The following is a 13,909-nucleotide window of genomic DNA, read 5'->3' as shown; positions in this document are numbered from 1 at the left end:
CAGCCTGCAGCCCACCAGAGCGGAGGCTGGGCCGTCCTCTCCCTGTCTTCCTCACCTACAAGGACACCCCATGAGTCACCACCCTGTGCCCTGGCCTCACTCACGGGAACAGGTCTTGGTCTGGGTGGATGGTGGCCAAGGCAGGCAGCCCGCACAGCGATGAGGGTGACGCGTCTGGCGACGTCCCTGGCTCCCCGTCTCGGCCTGGCTTGCAGGTGCCCAGTCTCAGCAGGCTAGAGCAGCGCAGGGCCAGCTCCAGGGCATCCAGCCAGCAGCGGCCTGCGGGGGATACGGGGTGAGCAGGTCCCACCCTACCTCTCTACGTCCCCCATCCCCAAGGAGCCACCAGGAGGCTCCCCTCACTCTGACCCTTCAGGGACCCACCCCCTCCACCCCAGACCCAGCAGGGACTGGGTTCCTGGGTCCCCTCCCTTCCTGCACCCGCATCCAGCTGCAGATGCTGTGGGGGTGGACATGGGAACCCCTGGGGACTGAGGACTTCCCGAGCAGGCAGGTGCAGCCTGGGGACAGCTGTGCTGGGGAGGCAGTCTTGCAGAGGTGCCTGGGGATGCTCACGGCACAGCCTCATCCACCTCCACCACCCACATGGCCGATGAGGGGCCGGTGTGGTAAGTGACCCCTCCAGGTCACACTGGAGGCGGCCTCCCACCCTGATAGCCGCCCTCAGGTTTCTGCAGGTGTAGTCAGGGAGGAGGGTCCTCCCTCACTGGGAAGCAGAGGTCAGGGTGCTGGGAGCTCCCGAGAGCCTGGAGTCAAGGCAGGAGGGTGGGGAGGGCTGAGGAGCTTGCACACCATGGAGGAGCCCTGCCTGAGGCTGCCCAGAGGGTCTGTGGACAGCAGTGGGGGCAGGGGCCAGTCAACAGCTGGCCTCCTCCAAGCCCTGCTCTGGGTCTTGAGCCCTGATGCCTTCCTGGGCAGGGTGACAGCCCCACCCAAGGGTCCTCCTGTGGGGCATGTATCCACCTGGGTGACACCTGTGTCCTGGTGTGTTCACTAACAGCAGTCCCCACACTCACAGGAGCATCTTGCAGTGGCTTGTGACAAGTCACACTATTAATAGGTGTGGGTTTTTTTTCGGTTTTATTTTGAGATGGAGTCTCGTTCTGGCACCCAGGCTGTAGTGCAGTGGGGCTGTCTCAGCTCGCTGGAACCTCTACCTCCTGGGTTCAAGCAATTCTCCTGCCTCAGCCTCCCAAGTAGCTGGGATTACAGGTGCCTGCCTGTAATGTTTTGTCATTTTGGTAGAGACGGAGTTTCACCATGTTGGCAAGGCTGGTCTCAACCTCTGGGCCTCCAGTGTTCTGCCCTCCTCAGCCTCCCAGTATTCTGGGATTACAGGATTACAAGCCACCGTGCCTGGCCTCTGGGCCATGCTGAGGGGAGCACAGGGCTGGAGAGCATTGGGGGCGGTTCTGTGCCTCTCCGAGCCTCTGCCTTTCGGAGCTCCTGGAAACAGTGAGTTTCTCTCCCTCACTTTCAGATCCATGAAATCCTGCTCTCCGTGGAGCACCCCCGGGTCTGGTGTGGGGAGGGGCCTGGACAGTGGCTGCTGGGTCTCTAGAGCTGGCCTTTTCGTCGTGGTGGGGAGATATCTGGGATCCTGCTGGTTCCATTGCAGGCTTGGTTTGGCGCCAGTGTGGCCAAGCCTGGGCTGACCACTGGGGCCGGGGCTGGGGGCAGGGAGTTGGAGAGGTCACAACTGCCGAGTTGGCCTCAGGGCCCAAACACATGGGCTTTGTGGCTGCCAAAGGACTAGACATCCTAAATATTATGCATCTCTTTTGAAGCTCATTCCAAGGCCTCTTCCTCCTCTTCCTGGAAGCCCGCCCTGATACCTTCAGGGGCTATGGACATCCTTCCTCCCGGATGGCAGCCCCCATCCTATCAGGGGCTCAGCTCATGCCTCAGCCTGACCTGCCTTATCTGATGGTTGGTTATCTACCTCACCCATGAGCACAGAGGATGGGGCTGCCCTGTCCATCTGGGGGCCTTTGTAGGACCTGGCACAGAATGGGGGACTCAGGATGGCCTGGGAGGGAGCACAGATGTGGCATTTGACCACCGGGGTGATGTGGCACCACAACTCCAAGCTAAGAGGCACCCGAGGCTGAGGCCAGGCTGCTCTAGGTCTGCATCTCTGGTGAGATGGGAGCCCCTCATCCTGTGGCTCTGGGAAGCACCACCACCCTGGGGTTAGAAGAGGTACAGCAACCGCATTTACCCAGAGCAGCCACTGGAGGGCGCAGTGGGGCCAGGCTCCAACCCCAGGTCAGCGCCAGCCACCGGGGAGAGGGAATCACTCGAGGTGCGGGATCCCCACGGCCACAGCTACCTGAGCCACCACTCAGCACACCCCAACAGCGTGCAATGCATCTGGGAGTCGGGGAAATTCGCATTCATGTCCAGGCCCTAGCACTTTCTTGCTGGCGGTTTGCCTGTGCCTCAGTTTCCTCATGTAGATGATAACAGGAGAACCTGTTGGTTCAATGGTGCCTGGTGTGGAAGGAAAATCTTGGGCCCCTCAAATCACTAAGCTAAAAGGAAAACCCAAGCTGGGACGGCGTGGGGCCAGCCTGCCTCCCATTTCATTCAGTCACCCCTCTGCTGAGACAGATGTGTATCCAATTGCCTCCTTTGGAGAGACTAGCCAGAAATGCAAAAGAATGCAATGATTTGTCCCTCGTCTACCCACGACCGGGAAGCCCTTCCCTGCCTGATGTTGTCCCCACTTTCTGGACCGAACCAACGTTCATCTTACATATGTTGGCTAATGTCTCCTGTCTCCCTAAAATGTATAAAATCAAACTGTGCTCTGACCGCCTCAGGCCCATCATCAGGACCTCCCGAGGCTGCGTCAGGGACATGTCCTCAACCTTGGCAACGTAAACTTTCTCAATTAACTGAGACCTGTGTTAGATATTCGGGATTCTGAGTGGAGGTGCCCCTGATGTTTGACAAGTCTCCCAGTGGCACTTGGTACCAGCTTGAACTAACTTTGTGGCTCAAACCAGTAAGACCATTTGCTGAGGCCTGGAAGCACCCCCTCCAGAGAATCCCTGATCTCCCTCAATTCAGCTGAGAGCTAAAGCTTATTTTCCTGTACAATTCCTCTTTTTGGAGTTTCGCTTGCTTCCAACACAAGGCAGCAAGTTTTTCCCGCTTCCGTGACGACGGAACACAGGTAACTCCTTTACGGAGTTTGAGCTCGCTTCCAACATGGAAGATGAAGCGTTTCATTCTTTTCCCGCCTCTAGGATGGTGGAGTCGTTTTCAGCCTGAGACCCATCCCTGGGTATGTAACTGAATTGTGGTCTGTCTGGGCTAAAGTTAAGACTGAGAGCCAGCTGGTCGTAACTTCGCCTTCCCATTAGAGCACTCAGCAATCGTCTAAGTTATACGATTGTTTTGCTGAGCTGGTTTTTTTGTTGTTTCTGTTTTGGTCTTTTTCCCATTGAACTCTCTGACTTGGTCAAATCCGAAGGAAGTTCCAAATTATGGGGAACGAAGCCTCTGACGTGGCTAAATTCCCTGATGGGAGGAGAAAAATGGCCATCGAAAGGAAAAAAGAGGAAAGATTTGGATTTTGACTGCCGGGGCTTCATTTATGCAACGTGGCCCCGTTTTCACTAGCCAGACCAAACCGCGAGAGTAACGACTGCACTTCCGAAGTAGCAGCAGTCTGTCCGAGTTGATACAGAATGAGATTTAAAAATATATTTTTAAAGAAGCTCAGTGGTTAAAAGTCAGCTTAATTAAAAGCTAACATCCAAGGGGTGTGCGTGCGTGCCTGTGTGTGCACACGCGCCTGTGTGCGGCATGCATGTGTGTGTGTGCACACGCGCCTGTGTGCGGCATGCATGAGTGTGTGCACACGCGCCTGTGTGCGTGCATGCATGTGTGTGCGTGTGCACACGCGCCTGTGTGCGTGCGTGTGTGTGTGTGCACACACGCCTGTGTGCGGCATGCATGTGAGTGTGCGTGTGCACACGCCTGTGTGTGGCATGCATGTGTGTGTGCACACGCGCCTGTGTGCGCGCATGTATGTGTGAGTGTGCGTGTGCACACGCCTGTGTGCGCACATGCATGTGAGTGTGCGTGTACACACGCGCCTGTGTGCGCACATGCATATGAGTGTGTGCACACGCGCCTGTGTGCGCGCATGCGAGTGTGCGTGTGCACACGCGCCTGTGTGCGGCATGCATGTGAGTGTGCATGTGCACATGCGCCTGTGTGTGCGCATGCATGTGTGTGTGCGTGTGCACACGCCTATGTGCGTGCATGCATGTGTGCGTGTGCACACGCGCCTGTGTGCGCGCATTCATGTGTGCATGTGCACATGCGCCTGTGTGCGCGCATGCATGTGTGTGTGTGCACACGCGCCTGTGCGCGCATGTGTGTGAGTGTGCATGTGCACACATGCGCATATATGTGTGTTTACATTTAAAAGGCCTTCGTGTTTTGTTTTTGGTTTTCTCCTAAGACCTTGTCTTTTTCTGAGCACAAGTTTTTTTCTTCTCAGTTGACTGAATTCTGTTTCTTCACTTACTTCTGCTGTCTCCCCTTTCTCTTGCACCCTCTACTGCACGGGGGAACTAAAATAATTTATGACAGCCTGGGGTTCCTTTAAGAAAACGGAGAAGGCACCAGACTCTTTTTGGGTGGAAAGTTGTTTTTTTCTCATGAACCGCCCAGAATGTAAACAGACGAGTTCATCTCAGCTCTTAAGTTCCTTACTTTTCTTTTGTATTGTGCCGTTCTGTTGTTGCTTTTTGACTACAATAGTTATTGCAACAGAGGTCATTCGTGGGTTTTTAAGAATGTGTTTTAGAAACTTAGAAATGTCTTTGTTTTAAAAAAAATTTTTAAGTGCACTGTAATAGCATCATGTGTCTAACCTCATAATAATTCTCCATTTTTGGAGACCCAGAGCTCCAAATCTGGGTCTTTTTTTGAGACAGAGTTTCGCTCTTGTTTCCCAGGCTGGAGTGCAATGGCTCAATGTCAGCTCACTGCAACCTCCGCCTCCTGGGTTCAGGCAATTCTCCCACCTCAGCCTCCTGAGTAGCTGGGATTACAGGCACGCACCACCATGCCCAGCTAATTTTTTGTATTTTTAGTAGAGATGGGGTTTCACCATGTTGACCTGGATGGTCTCGATCTCTTGACCTCTTGATCCACCCACCTTGGCCTCCCAAAGTGCTGGGATTACAGGCTTGAGCCACCGCGCCTGGCTGCCTGTGATAGATTTCTATGACTTTGTTTGACTTGGCACCCACCTTTAGTCTCCCTCTAGCACCACCAGACTTTTTCTCTCTGTACCTAATAATGATACAAATTTTGCTATTTGATTTTCACCTGAGTTGTTTCCTTTCATATGCAAATTTAAGGATCTTTAGCTGACAACTCCCTGAAACAGGTTATCAAGAATCTGAAAGTCTAAGATAGGAATAAAAAGTTTTTATAAACCTGTGAGAGGTACCTCTATTGGCATGCCTAATATGTCTAGGTACTTATGTGTTGTGTACACGATGTTTCACTACTGAGAATATATAAAAGGGCTCTGATTGCCTTGAATCAATTATTAGATAAGAAACACACTTGAATCAAATATGTTATCAGGAAAAAAGATGAGTTGAATGCTTTCTCGGGTTTATGTAACTTAAGTAAAATCTTTAATAAAGAAGCTAGCTTTAAAATTATTGGCAAAGTAATATTAGAAATGTCTTAAGAATTTCCAGCATACATTTTGTTTGCATGTATTAATCAAGCAATTTCATACTTAGCCCTGCCAAATACCATAAGGTGTGTAAATTTGGCATAGGGGGCCGGGCGCGGTGGCTCACGCCTGTAATCCCAGCACTTTGGGAGGCTGAGGTGGGTGGATCACGAGGTCAAGAGATCGAGACCATCCTGGTCAATATGGTGAAACCCCGTCTCTACTAAAAATACAAAAAATTAGCTGGGCATGGTGGCACGTGCCTGTAATCCCAGCTACTCAGGAGGCTGAGGCAGGAGAATTGCTTGAACCCAGGAGGTGGAGGTTGCAGTGAGCCGAGATCACGCCATTGCACTCCAGCCTGGGTAACAAGAGCGAAACTCCGTCTCAAAAAAAAAAAAAAAAATTGGCATAGGGGTTATGAAACTATAAACCCAGACCAAGATGGAATGATCTTTGCTTGTGTAATCTTTAATAAGTAGGGCATTAATATTGGTTTAATAAAAATAGCTACACCTTAAATTTAGTAAGATTACCATAACTTCTAATCTGGTGGCTTTAGGTGGTCTAGTCCATAGGCAGTAAGGTTCATTTTGAGAAACGCTGTTATAGTCTTTGTTTCAGCTAAACTATAAACCAAGTTTCTCCCAAAGTTAGTTCGACCTATGCCCGGGAATGAACAAGGTTAGCTTGGAGGTTAGACGCAAGATTGCATCACTTAGGTCCATTCTTTTTCACCGTCTCAGTTATAATTTTGCAATGGTGGTTCAATAACTTTAAATAATGACAATTGCAGCTTTTGTAAATAATCTAGGTAAATGTTTAAAATAATGGTGTAAATGTAATAGGATAAATACTTGTAGACAAACTCATCATAATTTAGAATCTAAAGTTAGATTAAATAACAGATTTTTCACTATTTGGATATTTTCCAATAAAAATATATTTGTAGGGAAATACTCTTTCTAAAAAACAAAAGTGTGTCGTTTTAAAAAAGGTGAACAATTTGTCTAATTCAAAGCTTAAAGGTCATGTATAAAAGTAAAAGGAACCAGGAAATAAAAGAGTAAAAGAGACGTAAAGAAAGTCATAAAGAAGATTTTTGTTTTTGTTTTTTTGATAAGAAAGCTTAAAGAGAAATAATTTCATATGAGAAAGAATCTTGTATGGCAAATTTAGTCCTAGAGTAAAATGACTGGTTATTTATGAAAGAGGGATGCTCAGGATAAACAAGAAGGCCCAAGCATGTCATGAATGGTCGGTGTAAGTCGCAATAAGAGGGTCTGTTTTAAAAAAACAAAACGAAACACCAAAACCTCTTATATGATCAAGTTGTCTACGATTAAAGGGAAATTATAGTGGTCTTTATAGGTATTGCGTTTGATGTAAAGAAACAAACACTTATACACTAAATAATTGGTTAGAACAATGACATCTTCCTAATGGGTTGATTTACCCTTAATCGATTATGAGATTTTAATTTTTTAATTTTAACTCAAAGTTCAACTTTTATTGCCTCTCACCAGTTTCAGTTTTCCCTTTTAAAAGGCATGAATAGTAACACTCCCCTTCTGCTTATTTCCCGCTTATGTAAGTTCTATTTTCCTCCTCAGGTTCTGTTTCCTTTGTGGCCTGACACTAACAACGTTTTCTTAAAGAAAATGCTTTCTTCTAACATGATATTCTATGAATTGCAGAAGGTACTTTCTTTTACCTTGTGATGACTGGCCTAACAGATTTTCTATTTTATTGAAATAATTCCCATGCCATTATTATTAAGTTTGTTTTGCTTACAAAAAACTGAGATTAAAATTTTTTTTTTTTAAATTAAGGTTATGACATCCTTTTATCTTCCCATATGTGCTTTTAAAGTCCTTGCAACATTGAGTTAAAGAAATTGGACTCTTGGGTCTAAAAAGAACACCAAGTCCTGCTAAATCTTAAACATTGACAGCAATTAAAGCCTCATCTTCAGGCCCAGTAGAAGATGCCAATCAAAAGAAACTGCATTCCTGAGGCATGGGGCCAGAAATTAAAGCTATTCAACTCCTCAAGGTCCAGGGACTGTCTCAAAAGAGGTAAGCATGTGAGATTATAAGAGCCAACTTTGAGATATAAAATAAATTCAGTTTCTCTGTAAATTAATCGTTAATGTCAAAGTCACACTGATGCAAATATGATCCCCTGTGTCAGATTAACAAGGTTTTCCTGAAACGATGACTGACTCCTTAATAAAGGTTATAAAGGCTTATGGAAGTTACATCTTATGATCAAGATGAACATTTTATAGACGGTAATTTTGGAAAACACATTTAATTGGCTTCATGATATTATTAGGGCTTATTGTTGGGAAAATTAAGTTTCCTGTCTCAAAGAATGAAGGTTTTTGATGTTTTTTTGAAATCCTTATCACTTTGGTCAAATGAATGACTTATTTTACAATGATCTGTAATGCTATTTTATATCAAGTGTTTTAAACCTTTGATATTTAACAAACTTTCCAAAATCAAATTAAAAATTATGTCTTTTTCTAACCTAATCCTTTAAGATATCATTAATAGGTTCCCTAAAGTCCAAAATTGACATATTTGGCTTATTTGATATAAAAATTATACAGGAAGCATTATCAAATATAAAATGGTGCTTGGTTTTCTTTGGGCTGTATTTGCATAAATATGTCATTGGTATGTATTCCAAAATTATGGGAAATTCCCATAATTCTGATATGACTTAATGTACATTATCAGTAATGATCATAATTGTTATGTTAAATTATTTTCTGCCACAGAGGAAACAAATTTCCTTGTCAATCATGTCTTTGCCTATGGGTGCCCTAAAACTTTTTGTCATCTATGGACAATTATTGTCTTGTTTTGGTCTTCTTTAGAAGGTGGTTTTATAATAAACCTATAAAACTATAAAACTCCAACAGGTGCTCTTGAATGCTGGTTTCTAATAACTAGAGATTGTGACATCAGAATAGAGGAAAAACTTGCAGGACTCATGGAGAGCTGAAATGTTCATGAATATCAAGCAGAACAGGAATTAACTGCATGGACTAAACTAATAGAAATGTGAAGTAATCTTTTTGACTTTTTGCTTAAAACATTGCTGATCCTTTGTTTTGTTTTTCAGAGTCAAGAAAACTTTAAGGTATTTACAGCTTTTAACAATTGAGTAAAGTATACTCCTATGGAAAAAAATTGGAGCACAGTTGTTTCTCTCTACCTGATTTCTACAGAATTTGGAAACTATTTGCAAGTATTTCTGACTTATGACAATACAGTTATTTGCATAAGTGCAATAAGAATCTGTTTTCCTCAGCACTTTGGGAGGCCGAGGCGGGTGGATCACGAGGTCAAGAGATCGAGACCATCCTGGTCAACATGGTGAAACCCCGTCTCTACTAAAAATACAAAAAATTAGCTGGGCATGGTGGCGCGTGCCTGTAATCCCAGCTACTCAGGAGGCTGAGGCAGGAGAACTGTCTGAACCCAGGAGGCAGAGATTGCGGTGAGCCAAGACGCGCCATTGCACTCCAGCCTGGGTAACAAGAGTGAAACTCCGTCTCAAAAAAAAAAAAAAAAAAAAAAAGAATCTGTTTTCATGGCTGGGCATGGTGGCTCACGCCTGTAATCCCAGCACTTTGGGAGGCTGAGGCAGGTGGATCATGAGGTCAGGAGATCGAGACCATCCTGGCCAACATGGTGAAATCCCATCCCTACTAAAAAATACAAAAATTAGCTGGGCGTGGTGGTGGATGCCTGTAGTCCCAGCTACTTGGGAGGCTGAGGCAGGAGAATTGCTTGAACCTGGGAGGCAGAGGTTGCAGTGAGCTGAAATCATGCCACTGCACTTCAGCCTGGTGCCCGGCAACATAGAGACTCTGTCTCAAAAAAAAGAATCTGTTTTCATTTGTAACAGGACGCAATTGGAGAAACTGGTTATTTTACCAAGGCTTTGACTGGAATAATGAGCTTTCCTTTAAGGATTCAAACGTGACTTCCAGAGCCAATGAAAGCTCCTGGAAAAACTGGCCTCAGACTTTTGTCTACACAGTCCCTGGACAGGCTCCTGACCCGTGTAAGTAAAGAAATGTCACTTTCTGACAGGCCCAGGACCTCCAAATTTATTTTCGAACCTCAAAAAGACAATAATTCACCTAACTGATAGGCATTTAATGGTACAAATCCATGACTGGATTCAGCTTTAAAAAAAGTCTTATCTGAGATTCCTTCTATGAAACAAAGTTCCATCACAGCCAATTAAAAAGCCTATGTAAAAAAAAAATAATTATTCTTGGTGCGCTGTATATAAACAATTAGGCCAAGTATAACAAAGCAGACCAGTCCTGCCATGATTCTTCCCTAGTTCAAATGGGAAGCCGGAGAGAAAAATCATGTTTCAAAAACTACAGTACAGCTGTTGTTAGATTCTAGTCTTGCCTGCTTTTCAATTTTTGTTATTTTCTACAGTTTGGATGAAATTCTAATTTTTGTTGGCTACAAGTCTTCAGACTAATGTTTTCAATTTTTTTCCTTCTTTTTTCCCCTACTTTTCCTACTTTGGAGTCACGGAAGATTAAGCTGTGCTTTCGTAAAGCCTGTGAACTGAAGCTAGACGACTTAAACTTCCGAAGAAAAGAACAGCAACCCACTCACATCCACACGCCACCTTCATGCCTGCGCACTATGTATGGACTTCAGAGTGATGTGGCCTCTATTGATTTCCCAGGATTGTTCTTTTGTTTGTTGTTTTTCTTCCTTCCTCCCCCTATTTTGTCTTCATAGGACACGAGACTTCACAAACCTTCTGAAAATGAGCTTTCCTAATAACTTGGGACCTACTTGTCTATGAATAAAACCGTCCTAGCCACGAAATATCAGATGGAACCTGATACCAGAGACTCATTTTCTTCTAAAATGCTTTCTCCAAAAGATTTTAAAAAAGAAAAAGGGGTGAAATATGAAAGAAAAATATCTTGGGCCCCCAAAATCACTAAGCTAAAAGGGAAAAGCCAAGCTTTTCAGGGCCAACCTGCCTCCCACTCCATCCAAAGTCACCCCTATGCCCACTGAGATAGATGCATATCTGATTGCCTCCTATGGAGAGGCTAATCAGAAACCCAAAGGAATGCAACCATTTGTCTCTTATCTCCCTGTGACCTGGAAGCCCCTTCCCCACTTTGATTGTCCCGCCTTTCCTGTCCAAACCAATGTTCATCTTGCATGTGTTGACTGATGTCTCATGTCTCCCTAAAATGTATAAAAACAAACTCTGCGTTGACCACCTTGGGCACAGGTGGTCAGGACCTCCTGAGGCCATGTCACAGGCGCGTCCTCAACCTTGGCAAAATAAATGTTCTAAATTAACTGAGACCTGTCTCAGATGTTTGGGGTTCACGCTGGCATGTGGCTGGAGCTCAGCAATTGTTATATGGGTGCATTTATAAGGTCACTGGGTTCTCACAACATTGGGGTGACAGGTGGTATTTTCATGTCACATTTTACCATGGGGAAACTGAGGCTAGGAGTGGGGGCTCTGTGAGTGCAGGCCTGCCTGGCTCTGAGCTGGGCTTGTCCCGGCCAGACTTCAGGCTGGCCCCAGGCAGTGGAAGGGACTGGACTGGGGCCATCTGTACCTGAGCTACAACCTCAAAAGGGGGCCACTTCAGGTGGGGACACTGAAGATATACACAAGCTGGTGGGGACTCACCGTCTGACTCGGAGGCGGCCCTGAAGATCAGGTAGCTGCTGGGCAGGGGCTGTGTGATGGAGCCCACGCTCTCGCCTTTGGGGCCCTGGAGAGACACAAATCAGGGTGTCACCCGAGGTAACACCCAGGGCCACCTGCATAGACAGGTCAGGCAGAACCATGCGAACCCACACCCAGGCCCACCGGGACACCCCCAGGGTCATGGGGCCACCAGGTGGGGAGGTGGGGGAGCTCTGCCCTCAGCTTTCCAGCTCTGAGCCTCCCGACCTGGGGTGGCCAGAATCAGCAAATGCACAGCCAGGATGCCCAGTGACATTCGAATCCCAGAGAAACCACCAGCAGCTTGTTGATGTTAAGTTTACCCACGTGCAGCTGGGGTCGTAGTTGTGTGAAAAAACCCTGACGTTTCTCTGAAATCCAATGTAACCAGGTGCTCGGGTTTCTCTGGCAGGGCAGCCCCAGCTTAGGAGGGGTGAGGGCCGGGCGCTGTTCCTCAGCCACCCATGGGGAGTGGCCACTAGCCTCCCTGCTGGACAGCAGCTGGGTAAGGGGTGGGGGTAACCTTGCTGGCACCCTGCCACATCTGTGCAGCCTCCTGTGTGCTTCGCATGGAGGACCCAGAACCACATCTGATCCCCCGGCCCATGTGGGGCTCAGAGAAGGTGAGAGACCTGCCCAAGACCCCAAGGGGCCCATTTTGGACTTGACAGCTGGCTGGGTCCACCCTCCACCAAGGCCCCAGGAATGAGCCCCTTGGCCATGGAGGGCCTCTGTCTTCCACTCCACCCCTCCACAGCACCTTCACAGCCCAGACAGACTGGTCCAGCGGGTGGAAGAGCTTGAAGCAGAAGCCGTCCTTCTTGGAGGGGCGCTCGATGAGCTCACAGCAGTGCAGCAGCACCGTGCCCACCCACTGGCCCACCTTGGGCGTCTTGTAGATGAGCAGTGCCCCTGGCTTCAGCACGCACCACAGCTTGGTCCAGCTCTTCAGGGTGCCGCGGATCTGCAGGAAGGGTGCTGTGGTCAATGCCCGCCGTCCGGTGCCAGCACCCCTGGGGCATCTGGATGGCTTGGTGGGGAGCTGGGCACAGACCAGGGTGGGGTGCCGAGGGGTCCTTCTCTTCCCTCACTCCCTCACACCAGCTCAGAACTGGCCCCTTCCTCGCCCTCCCACTACCTGGGGTGGTGTCTTGTGCCTGCCTTGTGCCCGGGCAAGGGCCAAGCCACGGGTGGGCAGTGCCGCAGGACACAGAGTGGAACTCAGGGCAGGGTCCTTGTCCATGTGCTATGGCGAATGCAAAGAAATACGTGGCAGCAGGGACAGATTTCCTTGTGAGGTTCATGTGGGTCGAGTTCAAGATCAAGGCCCTCAGGGAGGACCCAGCAATGCACGGTGTGACTGCTGTAACTGGTGGCTTTGTACATTCTGAAACTAGTTGTCACTTCTTTTCTCATCTAAATTCTACTTTTGCACCTAACTTTTGATTCGTAATCTTGGTACGTGGGTAGAAGGGGACTGCCTGGCAGCCTTGGAGTTGGGCAGTTTTACCCCCACTGTGTGCAAGGGGAAACTGAGGCTCAGAGGCTGAGTGAATGGCCACAGTCTCTGTGAGGTCTGAACACGGGACACCTGGCCCTGATGTGGGGTCCTCTCCCAGAAGCCGGAGCAATGCCTCCCTCCCCGGCACTCTCTGCCTGCTGGCCAGGCCACACCTTATTTGGAAATGAGGTCTTTGCAGACATCATCAGGTGAAGAAGGGCTGCACTGGAGTAAGGCGGCCCTAATTCCTACCACTGGTGTCCTTGTAAAAAGGGGAGGCAGGTGGATAAGGAAAGGCTGCGTGAGGATGGAGCAGAGGCTGCAGTGATACAGCCAGATGCCAGGAAGTGAATTTTCACCATTTTCGGCCACACCGGGTGTGTGGTCCTTTGTTATGGCAGCAGCATGGTAAGCTGTGTCCTGGGTGGCCAGAGGCTGGGTGTTGCCTACCTTCAGGCTGTCAGCCATGATGACCACGCTGGGGTCCGTCAGGGCGCTGAGCAGCTGCCGCGTGGCACGCTTCTTCTCCTGCCGGTAGTTCTCCTTCTGTGCCTGGGCCCGGGGCACCCGAGGTGGATTATAGGAAAAGGTGCTGAGCTGCCCCAACTCCTCCCTTTGCAGTCCAGGGGTGGGTCCAGGGGCAGGGACAGGAGAGGAATCGGGGGGTGTGGAGGCAACCAGGGGCAGTTTGTACCCCCTCCTTTGGCAGGCGGGGAGGGCGACCTCCCTGGCTTGGTGGCCATGGGTCTCACAATGACATGGTTGCGCCCTCCCCAGGCCCAGGCTCACCTTGAGAGTCTCCTTCTTGGTGACCCTGGCAGTGGGGGACACACACTCCTTGTCTGACCCATTGCACAGCCTGTACTCTGCCTGCAAGAGAGAGAGATGTGGGTGTAGGGGACAGGACATCGGGGCTG

General features: G+C 48.4%; 1 protein-coding gene across 7 annotated transcripts in view; it reads right to left on the bottom strand.

Moving 5' to 3' along the window:
* OSBPL5 (oxysterol binding protein like 5) overlaps positions 1 to 13,909 on the bottom strand; it is a 78,912-nt gene that overhangs the window by 21,544 nt on the left and 43,459 nt on the right. For 4 of the 7 annotated variants that reach the window (XM_078341751.1, XM_054241211.2, XM_054241210.2 and 1 more), the window contains exons 4-8: positions 13,782 to 13,862; positions 13,443 to 13,544; positions 12,252 to 12,455; positions 11,453 to 11,537; positions 105 to 279 (exon numbers count right to left, since the gene is read on the bottom strand). In XM_078341751.1, coding sequence (XP_078197877.1) covers positions 105 to 279; positions 11,453 to 11,537; positions 12,252 to 12,455; positions 13,443 to 13,544; positions 13,782 to 13,862 — 647 coding nt within the window. Of the gene's footprint in view, positions 1 to 104; positions 280 to 11,452; positions 11,538 to 12,251; positions 12,456 to 13,442; positions 13,606 to 13,781; positions 13,863 to 13,909 lie in introns of all 7 variants that reach the window. The other 3 variants (XM_078341753.1, XM_054241213.2, XM_078341752.1) reach the window with 1 other exon arrangement.

The sequence above is a fragment of the Callithrix jacchus genome, chromosome 10, assembly GCF_049354715.1.
Source record: "Callithrix jacchus isolate 240 chromosome 10, calJac240_pri, whole genome shotgun sequence".
NCBI lineage: Eukaryota > Metazoa > Chordata > Mammalia > Primates > Cebidae > Callithrix > Callithrix jacchus.
Note: the sequence above shows the minus strand (reverse complement) of the source record. Positions and strands in the feature narration are given on the sequence as shown.